This window comes from Syngnathus scovelli, chromosome 7 (assembly GCF_024217435.2).
Source record: "Syngnathus scovelli strain Florida chromosome 7, RoL_Ssco_1.2, whole genome shotgun sequence".
Taxonomy (NCBI): domain Eukaryota; kingdom Metazoa; phylum Chordata; class Actinopteri; order Syngnathiformes; family Syngnathidae; genus Syngnathus; species Syngnathus scovelli.
The window spans coordinates 12,470,528-12,487,135 of record NC_090853.1 but is presented as its reverse complement, the minus strand read 5'-3'; the positions used below and the strand labels follow the sequence as shown (position 1 = coordinate 12,487,135).

The window sequence follows — 16,608 nt, the reverse complement described above, 5'->3', positions numbered from 1 at the left end:
TCTCTAAAATATTACACTTCAGCATTGGGGAAACGTGTCTCTTGTGTCTGACCTAATCAGCTTTTAGCATAAATCAATAGGGTAATTTGCTGCTCGCCTGCTTACCGAAGTTTTTTCACCCTTAACCAAATCACAATAGACAACTATTAGTCCCTTATGGTTGCACATCACATTAAATCTACACCCAAGCCATTGTTTGTAAATATGACTAAGTATATCTGCACCATTGATTGATGGAGAGAACTAAAATTATAAAAAGAATAAACAGTTTATATTTACACATATAATTTAGTCTTTAAAATACCATGCATGAAGTTTTTGTAATGTAGGGGAAACAGTTGTTAAACTCATTCCCGTTAAGCATGTCGTAGTAACAGATGTACGCCTGCGCAGTGGTGATGGTCACATGACGGCAAAATCGAAACCAAAGATCGACAGAAACAAAGAACATTTTAGAAGCAAGATAAGTACTTCCTTACTCGCAACATCTGTAGTTGCTGCAACATAGCTCGCGACGCTAAAAAATGACATAATGAAGAAGACCCGACAAACTATAAGCGGATCACTTGTAAATATTCGTTATTTGACGATAGACGATAAACTCTTGTTTAATGACACATTTGGTGGCTCGTTGCTAGCTACTTCCGCGCACACAAACAGATTAAAATCTTGACCAACTATCTTTGTTTCGTAAAAAAAAAAAAAAAAGTTTTACCATACTAAAATTAGGTCGTGCTGTAAAAGAGGAATGGGAAAGAGAAGTTAACTTGCTCAACTTTGCATGCGTGTCACCTTGTCAAGATGAAGCTGAGTGGCGTCTTGGCGTGTGTGTTTGCGATTTGTTTTGGGGTGTGTTGGGCGGACACCCCGGCCAACTGCACCTACGAGGACCTGTTGGGGACATGGGTGTTCCAGGTTTCCCGTGGGGGCCACGACAAGACCATCAACTGCTCCGCTGAAGGTAAACTACAAAGGTTCTCAAAATTAGGGCCAAAGTCTTGACAGCACATCGGAGTTAGAACTATTTGACGTGCTTATTTTCAGCTTGAAGTAGCACGTTCATATAATCACTGTGATGAAATGCGTGCCGTAAGACGACACTGTTCATATTTTACTTGTTTCCTAGTTTATTTTGCTTTAAATATGGCATCATCAAGTATTGCCATACTTTAGAACGCACTCTTGCCCATGTCAGGTTTCATATTCTTTCTTTGAGAAGCAAGAAAAAAGACATTTACAGCAGCAGACGCTGGCAAATGCAACCAGCCCCATCCTCCACAAACATTATAAGTAGTTGCATACTGTACAAAAAGTGTGAAGGAGCTCGACGAGCTGGGCCTCAGTACCTCCCTCTGCAACTGGCTACTGGACTTCCTTTGTCAGAGGCCTCAGGTGGTGCGTGTTGGCGACAAAATCTCCGCCAGCATCACGCTGAGCACGGGGGCCCCCCAGGGCTGCGTGCTCAGTCCATTGCTCTTCACCCTGCTGACGCATGACTGCACTGCGACCTACAGCGACAACCGCATAGTGAAGTTTGCTGACGACACGACTCTGGTGGGTCTCATCACGAAGGTCGACGAGACTCGGTACAGGTCGGAAGTTGACCTTCTGACCACGTGGTGCAGGGACAACAACCTCCTGCTGAACGTCAATAAGACCAAGGAAATCATTGTTGGCTTCCGGAAGGGTCACACAACACACCTGCCGCTGATCATCGACGGTGCTGTGGTGGAGAGGGTGAGCTGCACCAAGTTCCTGGGGGTGCACATCAGTGAGGACCTCTCCTGGTCCGCAAACACCTCGTCACTGGCAAAGAAAGCTCAGCGCCGCCTGTACTTCCTGCGGAAGCTCAGGCGTGCATGTGCTCCTCAGGCAGTCCTGTCTACATTCTACCGTGGCACCATTGAGAGCGTCCTCACCAGTTGCATCGCTGTCTGGGGTGGTAACTGCACTGAACAGAACTTGAAGGCCCTGCAGCGCATAGTGAATACGGCTGGTAAGATTATTGGTGCTTCGCTCCCCTCCCTGAAGGACATTTACACCTCCCATCTCGCCCGCAAGGCAACCTCGATTGCCAGAGATGTGAGTCACCCGGCTCACTCTTTGTTTGACCTTCTGCCCTCTGGGAAGAGGTACAGGAGCCTGCGCTCCCGCACCACCAGACTCGCCAACAGCTTCTTTCTCCAGGCTGTTAGGGCCCTGAACTCGCTACCCCCTTCTGCGTAGCGTGCGGCACTGTTGCGCTATTTTCGGGAATGTCTGCTGTACGCGCACTTGCTCCTTTTTTTTCTGCTCCTCTTATTTATTTATTTATTGTTGTGTTATTTATTCATTATTTATTCAGCACGCTTTTGTTATACTTTCTTACTTGTTTGTCTGTTGTGAGCCATGTCTTGTCACCGTGGGATAGGGGGGAACGAAATTTCGGTTTCTTTGTGTGTCTTTGGCATGTGGAGAAATTGACAATAAAGCTGACTTTGACTTTGACTTTGACAAAAAAAGTATGTGCACGTATATATGCATGTGTAAACCATATTCTGAAAATATTAGAATGAAAGTGGCAATATTTTACGAAGAAACATAGGATGACTAAATTCTCAGATGAAAGATGAGAAAAAAAATCTTGAAGTTTCCAACCTTGTGCATTGATAGATTTCATAATAGACTAACTTTCCAAAATGGATGGATGAATGCCATAACGGAAGTCAGGATGGTGGTTTTGGCAAGCCATTTGACACCTTTCCCCCTTTTCAGGCACAGGTGAGAGCATGGTGACAGTGACCCTTGAGAAGCTGTCTGTGGCCAAAGACGAGCTGGGAAACAGCGGCTTCTTCACCCTAATCTACAACCAGGGTTTTGAAGTCATCATCAATGGCTACAAATGGTTTGCATTCTTCAAGGTAAAAGTAGCATTTGTGTTATTGTATTTGAATGTTTTCTTATAGTGTTGTTGAGTTTATGTTGATGGAGTCGAGCCAAATGTCCAGGTTGACCAAGGTTGAACCTGGTCTTCATCCAATATTTTGTTCATGAAATATGTTGGTCCTCATCATTCAGCAAGTTGACAACACCTTAGTGTTTCTGCTTTCTCTCACATGACACATGATGCATGTGTAGAGGAAGCAGTGTGCCCCTTTGGGCTTCAAAACCCATGTGATTCTGTAACGTCCTCATCTGCTATTTCTTTCCTTTGGACATTTTAAGACATTTTGCTCTTATCAATCTCTCCCAAATCTGCCTCGGGGAAATCACAAACGTTTTATTCTCTTTATTTTTTTTTAGTACACTGAAGAAGGCCCGAAGGTGACCAGCTATTGCGACCATACGCTACCAGGATGGGTGCATGATGTCCTGGGCAACAACTGGGGCTGTTTTGTTGGGAAGAAAATGAAACCAGTACCAGCACAGGTTTACAATAAACCAGTCTTGAGCTCCAGGTACTTTACCGAACTAAACCTGTGTCAACCTGCGTCAACATTATGACCACTAACTCGCAATACAGTGATATGCGATACAAATTCTGTATCCATTATTTTTAATACTCTTTTCTTTTTAAATGCGGCTTTACCACAAGAGGCAACAATCTTGAGAATCTGAATCCTTCAGCTCAATGTACAGTAATTAACTGCAGTATTATTCAAATAGAATTTTTTTTTTCCTTAGAAGTAGTTAGGTTCCTCCTTTGACTCGTGACAATTTTAAGAATTTATATCCTCCACCACATTAGTCAACGATACACAAATGGTCACTGTATTGTAAGACGCAGATCACGAGAATCAGAGGAAGCTTTATTCCTTACCAAATGTCAGTAAATATTTACGCTCATTGTTCAAGTACATTTGAAGTCTTCCGCGCAGCCTGGTGATGCAGCCCTCTGCATGATTAATGTAATATTTCCTTCGGCGACTGTGCGGCAGATCTGTAAAGATTTCATATAATCCTCTCTCCCATGCCTCACCATGCTGTTTATTGTTGTGTTTTTTTTGTGTACCAGATCAGTGGCCTAGTAGTAGAGTGTCTGCCCTGAGACTGGAAGGTTGTGGGTTCAAACCACAGCCGGGTCACACCAAAGACTATAAAAATGGGGCCCATTGCCTCCCTGCTTGGCACTCAGCATTAAGGGTTGGAATTCGGGGGTTAGATCACCAAATGATTCCCGAGCGTGGCACCGCTGCTGCTCACTGCTCCCCTCTCCCCCAGGGGATGGATCAAAATCACATGGGGATGGGTTAAATGCAGAGGACAAATTTCACCACACCCAGATGTGTGTGTGACAATGATCATTGGGACTTTAACTTTAGTACATCAAAACTACTTTTGTTTTTGTCAGAAGTGCATTGAGCGGAATATGGATCTTTTTGTCTCATGGGCCATTAGAGTTTGAGGAGGATTTGCATAAGAGTTATTTGCTGCTATATCAAAACTCTGCTTTCAATTTAAGATATGATCAAGACATAATCAAGCCTCAGATGACCGACCGGCTGCTACTTTGTTTCACATGAGAGCCGAGTGCTTGCAGCAGTACAGGCCCTGACAGTTGTTTCATCACCTTGGGCTCCTCAACAGGCCTTTTACACCGAACCACGGCGTCATTGAGTTCATTAACTCGGCCCAGAACTCTTGGAAGGCTGTCTCCTACCCAGAATATAAGATGTACTCGCTGCAGGAGCTGCACTACAGAGCAGGAGGACCCGCCTCCCGCATTCCTGTGTACGTTTTTAAAATGATGTACTTTGAAACTTTGCAGACACCCTGTATTTAAACTATATGTATTTTTTTTTCTGCCATGCTTCAGCCATGTTCGCCCGACACCCGTAACAGCCCAAGTAGCTAAGCTGGCAGCAGCTCTGCCAAAGCACTGGGACTGGAGGAACGTCGATGGCGTGAACTTTGTCAGCCCTGTGCGAAACCAAGGTGACATTCACTTTCTCTTGTTTCTTAATCGGGGGGGAGTCTAAACATATACATTATTCATCTTTGAAGAATGAAAAAAAATATATAATTTTTGGGAAAAATGAACTAGGAGAAGATACGTTTGACCGATGCAGGATGAAATCTTGCACATTGACGTGCGCAGCATGGCAAGCAGCAGACACTGAGCGGCAGCTTGCTTGCATCCCTCCTGGCAGGCCTGACTCGTCTGGTCGCTCTCTTGTGTTTCCGCACAGCCTGTTGTGTGAGTGGAAGGATTAAGCGTGCTGAGTAGTTGGAGTGTCTGAGAGCAACTCTGCAGGGCTGTGCTTTAGGATCTGGAGAGGGCTGGAGTGTTTGACTAGAAGCCCTTTAAGCTGCTGTTACACTGTGGCGCTCAAGCCTGTACAGTCAGGTGGAGGCCCATTGACACTTTGCTTCGATTCTCAAAGGAATATGAATGTTTCTGAACATCCTGTTTTTGGCGCTACGAGTCACTGCAGAGATTACTTTGATCGATTTTTTATTTTTTTTTCCTGCCAACTATTTTCTTATGGACAGCGAGCACGGGCACTGGTTTTATACTTTTACATTTCCCCTTTTTTCTAGCTTCATGCGGTAGCTGCTATTCCTTCGCCACCATGGGCATGTTAGAGGCTCGCATCCGAATCCTAACCAACAACAGTGAGGCACCCGTACTCAGCCCCCAACAAGTGGTCTCCTGCTCCGAATTTTCCCAAGGTATGGAAACTTTCACAAGCCGATTGAAAAACCGCGTTACCAAGGACCACTGGAGTAATATGTTCACTATTGGCAAATTGCAGTGTTGTTGACACAAACAAATGAAGTTATTTAATTTGGGATTGCTTTGGTAGGCTGTGTTCCAGTTTTGTATTACTTCTGGGCAGCTATTATTAAATGTCAAATTTTTGACCTAATTGTGATTTTAACTCTTTCTCCTTGTAGGTTGTGATGGTGGATTTCCATATCTGCTGGGAAAGTACGTCCAGGACTTTGGTATTGTGGATGAATCTTGTTTTCCATATGTTGGAAAGAACACTCCCTGCGGCCTCCCTAAAAACTGTGGTCGCACCTACGTAGCGGAGTACAGCTATGTGGGAGGATTTTATGGTGGCTGCAGTGAGGCTGCCATGATGCTGGAACTGGTCCAGAACGGCCCTATGGCGGTGTCCTTTGAGGTATAAACTACTGGTATTCGATCAAGTATAATATTCTTTAATTGAGCGCCAGATGATGTGGAATGGTACAATACTGTCTATAACTTTTCCTTTGCAGGTATACCCAGACTTCATGCATTACAAGGAGGGCATCTACCACCACATGGGCATCTCCGACTCCTTCAACCCTTTTGAGCTGACCAACCACGCCGTGCTGCTGGTTGGCTACGGCCGCTGTCACATGACTGGCCAGAAGTACTGGCTTGTTAAGAATAGCTGGGGCACCAGCTGGGGAGAGGGTGGCTACTTCCGAATCCGCCGGGGAAGCGATGAGTGTTCCATCGAAAGCATCGCGGTTGCAGCCAAGCCTATACCCAAACTCTAGAGGCCTTCTTTTTTTATTTTTTTAGGATGCACTGTAAGGGAGCTCTCATTTGATCTGCATTTTCAAACCCACACATTGTTTTTTAGTGCATGCGTGGGTTGACACTTTAATGACTTAACAGTATTCTAAAATGGTAATCACAAGTATGCTGGTTAGTTTCGGTTTCAGGTCCACTTGCAAAAAGCACCTTCACAAGTGGGTTATGATTTTAAAATTGCATGTGATGTTTTTAAAATGCAATTGATTTCTCCTCAGTGATTGACGATTTTTAGTGTAGGTTGTACCCACCGATTTGAAGCTGTACCTGTGTAAAAAGATTGGTCAGGTGAGATTAGTTTGTAAATTCTGCCTGTCAGGGTCTTGTTTGTCTCAGGGAAACCCAATGCATGTTCTTTTGTTAATGTGTCAGTTTGAAAACATTTACTGTACGTGTGCTTTTAATACTAGTAAAGGGAGACCATAATTGAAAGAAAAAGTCTGTGAAAAAAATATGCGCAATGCTTTGATGTGATGATGTGAACAATCAAACTGCTGTTAACAAATTACAGGAACACTTGGAAGCAGCCCACTCACACACACACACTTTGGTAAGAGTTACATTACATCTTTTTGTGGCTTCTTCTGACCTTAAAGCTAAACAGCTGACCAGGTTTTTACCCACTTTAAACTTGTGATTGTTTCATGCTTTCAAACATATCAAAATAACTTGGAAATGCGTGTTAAGTTGGGGGGGGCGGGTTAACAAAAGCAACAGTGTCAATATGCAAGTGTTTTTGCAAAAGCATGCTCAGTTTCGATTGACATTAGTGTGAAAGTAAAAGTTGTCGACAAAATGTTCAAGTACAGACTGAAATATCAGTACAGTAACAACGTTTTAAAACTTCATCATTTCTAGTGTATATGATCACCTGCGTGTTCCCATATGGGAACAAATTTTGATAGCATATAGGTTGTGCCAATTGCTTTGCGTTTATAAAATGTTTATTATTATTATTATTATTAAGTTTTTTTGTTTTTTGAATTTTTTATTTTAATCTATTAAGCATGTACTATCTAATAATTTTGTCTGACTTTTCTGTGCTGCAGCCCGCCTCTCCGCGTCAGTCACAAGGTCTAGTAAACCAACCCCCCCCCCCCCCCCCTCCACACACACACACACGCGCACACACGCACACACACACACACACACACACACACTCACAGTTGATCATTCCAAGTTCACCTCCCCTTTTCTCACAAGCTCACTCCCGGACTCTCCAGCTCAGTTCTTCGTCCCGCGGCCACTTCCACTCGAGTGGATTCATGCTCGGCCCTCACCCTATTTGCCCGCCATGCAGAACAACCACGCCAAAGAACACCTCTACAAAATCCTGGTCATTGGAGACCTGGGCGTGGGCAAGACCAGCATCATCAAGCGATATGTGCACCACAACTTCAGCCCAAACTACAGAGCCACCATCGGCGTGGACTTTGCCCTCAAAGTGCTCAACTTGGACCAGGAGACTGTGCGCCTCCAACTCTGGGACATTGCAGGTACCACTTTTTCAATTGGAGCTACTTTTCAACACACTCTGTCTGGGGACGGGGGCAACTGTTAGTGCTGTTAGAAATAATGTGGCTTATATACTGTAGCAATTTAACAGCTGATCAAGTGCTTTAAAATAAATTGATTTGCACATTGAGATAAAATGTATGTCCACAGAAAATAAAATAAGTAGATAATATAAATAGCGTGATGGGGGAATTTAATTTTTAATTTTATTTCAAATTAAATCTATGTTAACCCATAAGCAGTCTACTTGGAAATGGGATTTGGGGCACAAGGTGTATCCTTGATGATAGTGCAGCGGTACAGTATTTGCAAATGACATTACAGTATCCTGATGTATGCTGCACATGTGATGCCCAAGGGAGTGTGTGTGTGTGTGTGGGGGGGGGGGGGGGGGGGGGGGGCTATCAACATGTGACTGTCACCTTGCATGTTTACAGTTGTTTCACACATAAATGACATCTTTACTGTGGAAAATCAACAATTCTTGGCAGTTATCCCAATAAAACTAACATAGTGAGATGAAACTGTGAAACAGCGTTTGTCTGCCTTAATAATTGATTCAATCTTTTAATTTTCTTGTTTTAATCTTGCTTTGACCTCTTTTTTTTTATGCAGCAACTCTCCCTACAACTACAACAACACAAACAATTGACTAGTGAAGTCCTTAGTTCTTAACAAATGTTGAAGTTAGTTGTTCAGATAATGAATGATGGTTTGTGGCTGAGAGAGCAGAACCAAAAGTTCCGCTAGCAGGCCCATCTCATGTGAGTATCGGCTGAAGTTGACTTGCTGCTCACAGTCCTCTGTTGCACTTTCTCCAATAAGTACAAGCGGTCATGTGTCTCTACCTCATGTGAGCCAGATTTGAGGCCCAGCCCGTTTATAGCAAGAGTGTTTATTGTGGCCCTCTTAGAAAGAACTGTAAATGTTCTGCCAAGCCTTTTATCAGGTTATGCAATTAGTTGAGTAAGAACAAGTGGGAATGTTGCTGTGATAAGGTCCTTCGCTTTGGCGGGATCATCTTTTAGAACATAGGTGTTTACATTTTTACATCCAGATCCAAATAAAAAAAATGCAAGAGCTCCTTCATTTTCTTCAATTTTAATTGAATAAAAACGTTGAAACCAATCTATGCAGCAATTATGTTATTGTTTATTTTAAAGAACTGCGATATCACAACTTTCTGTACCTGCGGTGCTGTATCCCCATCAAAATGATTCACCCCCATACTGAGCAGCAATAAAATGACACCTCCACATTTAGAACCAGAAAAAGAGCAATCTGTAGTAAGAACAATCGTTAAATCAGTGTTTACGTGAGCTCAAAAAAGCGAAACGCTCACAATTAATAAAGTTGAGTCTAAGTCTAAGTCTAATATTGACTATTCATTATACGTTGAATCATTATAAAGATACATTTTGTAACCAATTTTGCCAGTTGTAAATAGTTCCTTTGTGTCTTTGCATATCTAGAAAAGATTTTTATGAATAAATTCACTTGATAGTGGTAGTTGTAGCATCACAACCATGGTTGAGTGTATGCGACACACTGTGTTAAGTGCATTCCACATTAAAGACATGGACTCAGTGAGGGAAATGCTTGACTAATGAGAATACAGCTAACTGGATTGTTCACGTTTCCACAGTTTTCTACATAAGTCAATTGTTTTAATGATTTTTTTAGATATGATTTGAATGAATGAGCCATTGATTACAGTATGTAAAATGGCGTCGGCCATTGATGACAATTCATCACTCTCTGACTGGCTGCTAACAAGTGAATCAGTGAGACAGAAGTAGGCAATGAAATACTAAGTAAAACTTGTTCCTGTTGTTAGGGTAAGTGTGTTGGGCTAGGTTCTGTATATGTGCGTGTTTTAGTCCATAAAATACTGACCATGGCTGCTATGATAAACAGCGAGTACTCAGTTACAGAGGTGGTTTCAAGGACACATTGCACATTTGTATATGGCCATCACTCACTGACGTGTTGTGTCACCCTGGCCACCCCACTGAAAAAAATCCTGGCGATGTCCCTGGAGCAATGAGTAGCAGTTGTTTCATGCAAATCCACATCTTGTGTCAGCATTATGTAACCTTATATGCATAGTCCAGTTGGGATGGATATGAATCTAAAAGGTGAAAAGAGCTGCTCGAGAATTAGTCGACCGGAGGTTCTTGCCACCTATGGCATGGGATGTTTTTCTTTTTCTCAATATTGGTGGTAATTGTTGTAATTAGTTTTTACGTATCTGGTCAAAATTTCAATTTGGTTGTTATGAGACTGCAAAATTCTGTCTGTGTGACTGTTATTTATAGGTCAAGAGAGATTTGGCAACATGACCCGCGTATATTACCGCGAGGCAATGGGTGCCTTCATTGTGTTCGACGTGACAAGGCCCGCCTCCTTCGAGGCAGTTACCAAATGGAAGGAAGACTTGGACTCCAAAGTGACACTAGCCAATGGGAAGCATGTGGCCACGGTGCTCCTGGCTAACAAATGTGACCAGGGCAGGGACGTACTCACCAATAATGGAATAAAGATGGAGCAGTTCTGCCAGGAGAATGGCTTTGTGGGATGGTTCGAGACATCTGCTAAGGTAAAACACAAACACTCAAGTATTGTGCACACACCTTTTATTTAGACACCACCGTATTTTCCGGACTATAAGGCGCACTGGACTATAAGGCGCGCTTTCAATGAATGGCTCATTTTAAAACTTTGTCCTTATATAAGGTGCACAATTAATGCATCGTGTCAGATTTTTAATCCAAATCAAATCATTCTCCATTTTATCTTTTTTATTTCAACTTCAGACGCAACAAATTACTTTATAATCACAAAATAATGATCCATATGTCACGATCGGGTGGAGCATGGCGCAGGACGACCAAGTGCAGCTTGGACCAGTGTTTTTTGAAGAACGCAAACTAACAGACTCGGCAACTGACATGACTTAACAAAACCTAACAACGTGACTGACCAAAAGACGTGAAACAAAAAGACAGGGTGACATTACCAATGACAGGAACAGGAACCACAACATAACATACAACATAAATCCAACACCGAACAACCAATGATCTGACAGGGAGTGAGGGGCAGACTTATATACACGACAGGTAACGAGGCAGGTGGGAATAATCACACTGATCATGGGCACACAGGAGGGGAGGGGCAAGCACACAGACAGAAACCAAGACAACAGACACATAGTGGAGCAGTTGGGGACAAGATGTGACACCATAGTCTTTTTGACTCATGATTCATAGTCTTCAGCGGGCCATTTGTGATTGATTTCATGACACAATGCTTCGGGCCAGTTTAAATTTAGGAATTTGGTCCATATATAAGGCGCACCGGCTTTTGAGAAAATTTTAGGTTTTTAGGTGTGCCTTATAGTCCGGAAAATACGGTATGTGTTTTAGATGTCTTCTCTTCAAACATCTCAGTAAGACTCTAGACAAAAATTGACTTGTGCGGCTTGTGCGACCTGAGCCGACACAATGACACAACCGCAAAGTCCCTGCATGTCATGAGTGATGTGCTGCAGGAATGTCACGGCCAGGTGGGAAGGGAGGAAAATAGAACAAGACGTGCACGAAGACACGCACACACTTTGACACCCACCGCCTACAGCAGTTGGCACACCTGCACAATCTAATGAGATCCAGTGCAACGGCTATAACACAAATGTACCAATTTTTTGTTGTGTTCAGAAAAAAAGCCCTTTAAGTGAAGCATGATAACACTTTGTCTAGTTCGTCTATATTCACCATGGTGCAAAATGACTCAATGGAACCTTGAATAGGCCAACAAATGTGAAGAAAATCAAGAACAATAGAGGGGAAAAATAATTTTATTTAGAGGAGCAACATTGTTTTTTGTGATTTAAAACATTTTTATTAGTTTTTCTTGGGAGTGGGAGGGTAAATATTTTTAAAAAGCTAAATAATCGTTGGATTGAATTAGGGTGAAATTTAATTATACAACAAATGGCTCTCTCTGACTGTATCCTTGTACAACCCCTTTGTGCTCTCATTCACACACATTAGAGGCTCTTATCAAGGCCACCAAAAAGGTGGTGGTGGTGGTGGTGGGGGGGGGGGGGGGGGGGGGGGGGTCTGTGCTTTCTACCACCTGAGCTAAGCCACAGTTGAAAAGTGACAGCTGTGTATTGTTGGCATGGAGACAAGTCCAGTCAAATCAAAACATACCGCCAAGTGAAGGGAAAAAATCCTTTATTTTGCATCAATATTTTGTTCCTTCTCCCTCTTTCTATGCTTAGGAAAACATCAACATTGACGAGGCGGCAAACTGCTTGGTGAAACATATAATTTCCAGTGAGAACGACATGCTCCAATCGGAAGTCCACGACACCATCACCCCCCACTTAGAGATGGACAAAGGCGGGACATGCTCCTCCTGCTTCAGATCACAGTAATGGCCCGTGACGCGTAGGCGTCCTTCTGTATGTCATTCCATGCAAAGTTGGTCCGTGTCCAGAGGCTGAGCTTGGTGATTTTTAGGGACAATGGTTTTTTTCCCCTCCGACAGCTCGCTTTGGCAGCGGAATGAGCGGTTGAAAGAAAAGGTTGCGAAAGAACAATAGACGAGCCTGCGCGTGCCTGTCAAAGACAAGGTCACTCGCATGTTTAGCACTTCTGTAACCATGGAAACGCAGTTACTCAATGAACGCATGCTCAGAGCGAGTGCAACAAATGAGAGAATATCTCTGCTAAAGGTTCAGATCTTCAATCCATGTTGGCTGTCACTCCTCATGACCTTTGCATCTCAGTCTCTCGCCCACACTTTGGTTTCTTTCACTCGATTGTTTTATTTTCGGTCTCCTTTCTGACTACAGAGTGTGTTCCTTATTGCCTTTGCAATGATCCAAAGAAGCCAACAGCAAAGTCATGACAGACTTTCATACACTACCCGGAAGAGCTGCTTGCCTAACAGGCACATTTCTTGCTCATTTGTACGGCCAAACATTACCACACACAGGCAAACACTTGCGGGTGTTGCTCCCGATGACATCGGGCTTCACATGACATAAGTATGCCTGCCATCTAATATGTACATACATACATCACGTGTTGCCACCATTCAAACATTCCTCTGACACGAGTACACGTGACAATATGATTCGATTTATTCTTAGTCAAATCTGTTTTTAACAGACCGTTAGCATCTCAATTGGAGTCGTCATCCATTCATGCAGAGTCCTAACGTAACTGCACTGCCCATGAAAATCAATTTTGATGGGCGGATATGTTAGAGGACTGTAATTTTCATGATTACTAAGTTCTTTATTAATAAATGGTCTTAGACGTTACGTTAGAGGACTGTAATTTTCATGATTACTAAGTACTTTATTTATAGATGCGCTTAGAGGATATGAAAACAATATTTGTATACTCTGGATAGATTTGAATATACTTCCAAAATTTAATAACAACTGTTTTAAAGATAAGCACAACAAATGTATTTTAGGCTTTGGTGGTTTCTGTCCTCGCTACAACATGCTTTGCATTTATTGAGGTGGTACTAGCCAAAGATCAGAATAGAAGACGAGATACACCCCGCTATGTGACATGCCTACGTAGGGGCCACATTAGTGGGGGCAATCCTATCATCAATGGCAAAGCATGGATAATAAAAATAATTCACATTTCTAATTGGAGTTTCATATTTTGGTTTGGTTTGCTTTGTGGCAAAAATGACAGAATGTGAGATCAAAACAGACCAAGTGAAAACAGACTAAAAATAAAATACCAATCTTACCAGTTCCCCCATTACCGTGCGACAATGTGTGCAAGAGTATCCAACACAATATATAATTGATCTACAGAGAAATCGGGCATAGGTTTCATTGTTTGGAATGCAAATAAATGCGAACATGTCTTAATGCTTTAATATACATATATATATACAGGGATTCCTCACTACTTCGCGGTTCGTTTATTGCGGCGTCACTGCATTGCAGAAGTTGTTGTAAGAGTTCTAAAAACATATTTGCAGTGTTCTACTTTGTCATAAAAGAAGTTGTTACAATAAAAGACTTCTGAAAACAGTATTGTACCTTGTTATAAAAAGTTGTTATAATAATAAAAGAGACCTAAAATCATATTTACAGTATGTATACTTTAGCTACATCGACATGTACATCTACAAAATGCGCATAGCACTGCTATGGTAACATGTGACCGCTAGAGGTTCCCTGTTTAACTAAGGTTAGCAACAGAACATTACATCGACATTTGTTACACACCCACACACGTATAAGATTTATATTTTCAATATTTGTGCAATATTTTCTGTATTTTATTCATACTATTATTATATTATATACTTGTTTGAAACTAGTATTTAATGTTCTAATAATAACATATGCACTTAAATGGTTTCATATACTACATTTATTAACACAAAAAAATGTACAGATGAGAGGGTGACCCTACTTCGCGGATTTCACTTATTGTGGGGTGGTTTTGGAACCAATTATCCGCGATAAACGAGGGATTACTGTATATATATATGTACATATATGTATTTATGTGTGTATATATATACCGTGTGTACACATATATATATATATATATATATATATATACCGTATCGCCCAAATATAAGACGACCCTGATTATAAGACGGCGTTTTTCAAGACTCAAGTTTGAAAAGACTTTTTGAACACCAAATTTAATTTTTATACAGAAAATAATTACAGTACTTCTGAAACAAATGATTATAACGATATATTCGAGAGAAAAAGCATGTTATTTTGCCTCATTCAAATCATGCAAAAACTGTCTATCACATCTTAATATCTAAACATTTAAATATGTAAACTAAAGTGTGATCACATTTGTAAATTAATGGCTTCTTGTTTTTGAAATGTAAATATACCAGTCTACTGTGATAAAACAACAAAATTGCAATAACTGCATTAACCATCAAAGTGAAGTCTAACTGTAACTGTAGTCTTGAAACAAATCTGAATAAGGAAAAACATTGCAATAAAATAATGCAAACTGGTTTAATCTTCGACCGACTTTTCTCCAGATTGTCGCTACGTTTCTCCATTTTCTGTTATCTCTTCTCTTATTTTCTTACTATACTCTTTCCTTTCTTACCGCTATTTTTTATTTTTCTTCTTCGTGCTACCGCTAGTTCAGCATTCGCTTTTAAGATATCTGGCGCCATCTAGCGTTGTGAATGGGTATAATGTCTAGATCTCGAATGTAAGACGATCAATACGGTATATATATATATATATATATATATATATATATATATATATATATATATATATATATATATATATATATATATATATATATATATATGTAATTGTGTAATTATTTGATGAATGAATACAATATTGACACAAACCCCTATGTACTGTCATACCAAAGATGTGTCCATTTCTTCACAAGAATAAACAACTTTCGTATCTGCCTGATTGTCTGTTTATTTTTAATAGATTTTAGTATTCATTTGATCACTATTCAAGCAATTGGACCTAAAAATAACTATACAAATATTGTTTTGTATGGCTAACGCCATAGCTATAAATTACAAAGCATGGTAAAAATAGGTATGATGACAAGCAATGTGGTAAATGGTTGGTGGGATTACTACTTACTGTCATTTATGAAAGTTATGTTACAATATGGTAAGCTTTGAAATTTTAATGCTTTACAGTTCTTCTGCAAAACGCTGGAATTATCCCAGCCAACTGTGCCTCAAGTGGAGTGAATGTGTGTTTCCTGGGTTCCATGTGCCTTTTTATTTTCCAGCTCAGTTCAGTGATGACTTTTGGACATTGCATGTGCTTATGGATTTAGTTTTTTCCTCTTCCTCTTGCCACTGTGAGTACATGTGACTCTTTTACATTGTTTGTTTCGTGGACTCCTTACGGGATCCTTTTGTCGGTCTGTCTAACCTTCTGTACATGCTCGCCTTTTGCGTGCGCCTTTTGTTATTTTTCACTTTTTTTTTTCATGCACCCTTGTTTAATTCAAGTATGTTCCAAATTGGATTAGCTTTAAAATTATAATGTATTACACTTGTCTGCTTCAGGATTCTATCAGCTGGCATTGCTGGTGCCCTTACACGTGACTACACCTAAACCACCAAAACCCTAAATGGGCAAACCCAAACTGGGCCTACATTGGTTGTATACAAAAACCCGCACAGGGACCATTCAGATTCCCAGTTAAAGCCCATATAGGCAAATATACAGGAGGAATAGGTAGTTCAGACATCAAATTTTGAAAGCCACCTAAGACCTAATCAGAAACCCATGTAAGACCATGTGGGCTAACATAGGATGGGATTTCACCACATAAACAGGTGAGATAAGCTGACCCGAAAAAGGCTGAACCCACAAAGTATTTCTAATTGAAATTCTAACCTTTAACCAAGTGCCTGATGGAGGCAACGTAAGATTGCAGAAAAGCAAGAGGGAGTGGCTTTCATTTGAGCTGTGATTGGAATTTTCTTCAGTATTATGTAAAAATCCAAACCCTCATATTTGTGCACACACACAGATACATGCACATTGTCAGAATATTTCA

At 41.2% G+C, this 16,608-nt stretch overlaps 2 protein-coding genes across 2 annotated transcripts; both read left to right on the top strand.

The window, feature by feature from the left end:
- The first annotated feature begins 422 nt into the window (after window positions 1-422).
- Window positions 423-6,949, top strand: ctsc (cathepsin C). The gene is made up of 8 exons (XM_049725855.1): window positions 423-961; window positions 2,755-2,900; window positions 3,283-3,437; window positions 4,567-4,710; window positions 4,796-4,914; window positions 5,521-5,652; window positions 5,878-6,110; window positions 6,208-6,949. The coding sequence occupies exons 1-8, from the start codon at window positions 802-804 to the stop codon at window positions 6,472-6,474; spliced, it is 1,356 nt and encodes a 451-aa protein (XP_049581812.1). The 5' UTR covers window positions 423-801; the 3' UTR covers window positions 6,475-6,949.
- A 740-nt stretch (window positions 6,950-7,689) lies between these two features.
- Window positions 7,690-15,487, top strand: rab38a (RAB38a, member RAS oncogene family). The gene is made up of 3 exons (XM_049725947.2): window positions 7,690-8,007; window positions 10,345-10,625; window positions 12,315-15,487. Exons 1-3 carry the CDS (start codon window positions 7,806-7,808, stop codon window positions 12,468-12,470), a joined length of 639 nt encoding a protein of 212 aa, XP_049581904.1. The 5' UTR covers window positions 7,690-7,805; the 3' UTR covers window positions 12,471-15,487.
- Window positions 15,488-16,608: the final 1,121 nt, after the last annotated feature.

What these genes read in the sequence shown, in the direction of transcription:
- ctsc (XM_049725855.1), top strand. Translation starts at nt 802, where the DNA reads ATGAAGCTGAGTGGCGTCTTGGCGTGTGTGTTTGCGATTTGTTTTGGG. An exon ending in AATGGTTTGCATTCTTCAAG is followed by an intron (nt 2,901 to 3,282) that starts GTAAAAGTAGCA and finishes ATTTTTTTTTAG; the next exon opens with TACACTGAAGAAGGCCCGAA. An exon ending in CAGCCCTGTGCGAAACCAAG is followed by an intron (nt 4,915 to 5,520) that starts GTGACATTCACT and finishes CCTTTTTTCTAG; the next exon opens with CTTCATGCGGTAGCTGCTAT.
- rab38a (XM_049725947.2), top strand. Translation starts at nt 7,806, where the DNA reads ATGCAGAACAACCACGCCAAAGAACACCTCTACAAAATCCTGGTCATT. An exon ending in CCAACTCTGGGACATTGCAG is followed by an intron (nt 8,008 to 10,344) that starts GTACCACTTTTT and finishes TGTTATTTATAG; the next exon opens with GTCAAGAGAGATTTGGCAAC. An exon ending in GGTTCGAGACATCTGCTAAG is followed by an intron (nt 10,626 to 12,314) that starts GTAAAACACAAA and finishes TTCTATGCTTAG; the next exon opens with GAAAACATCAACATTGACGA.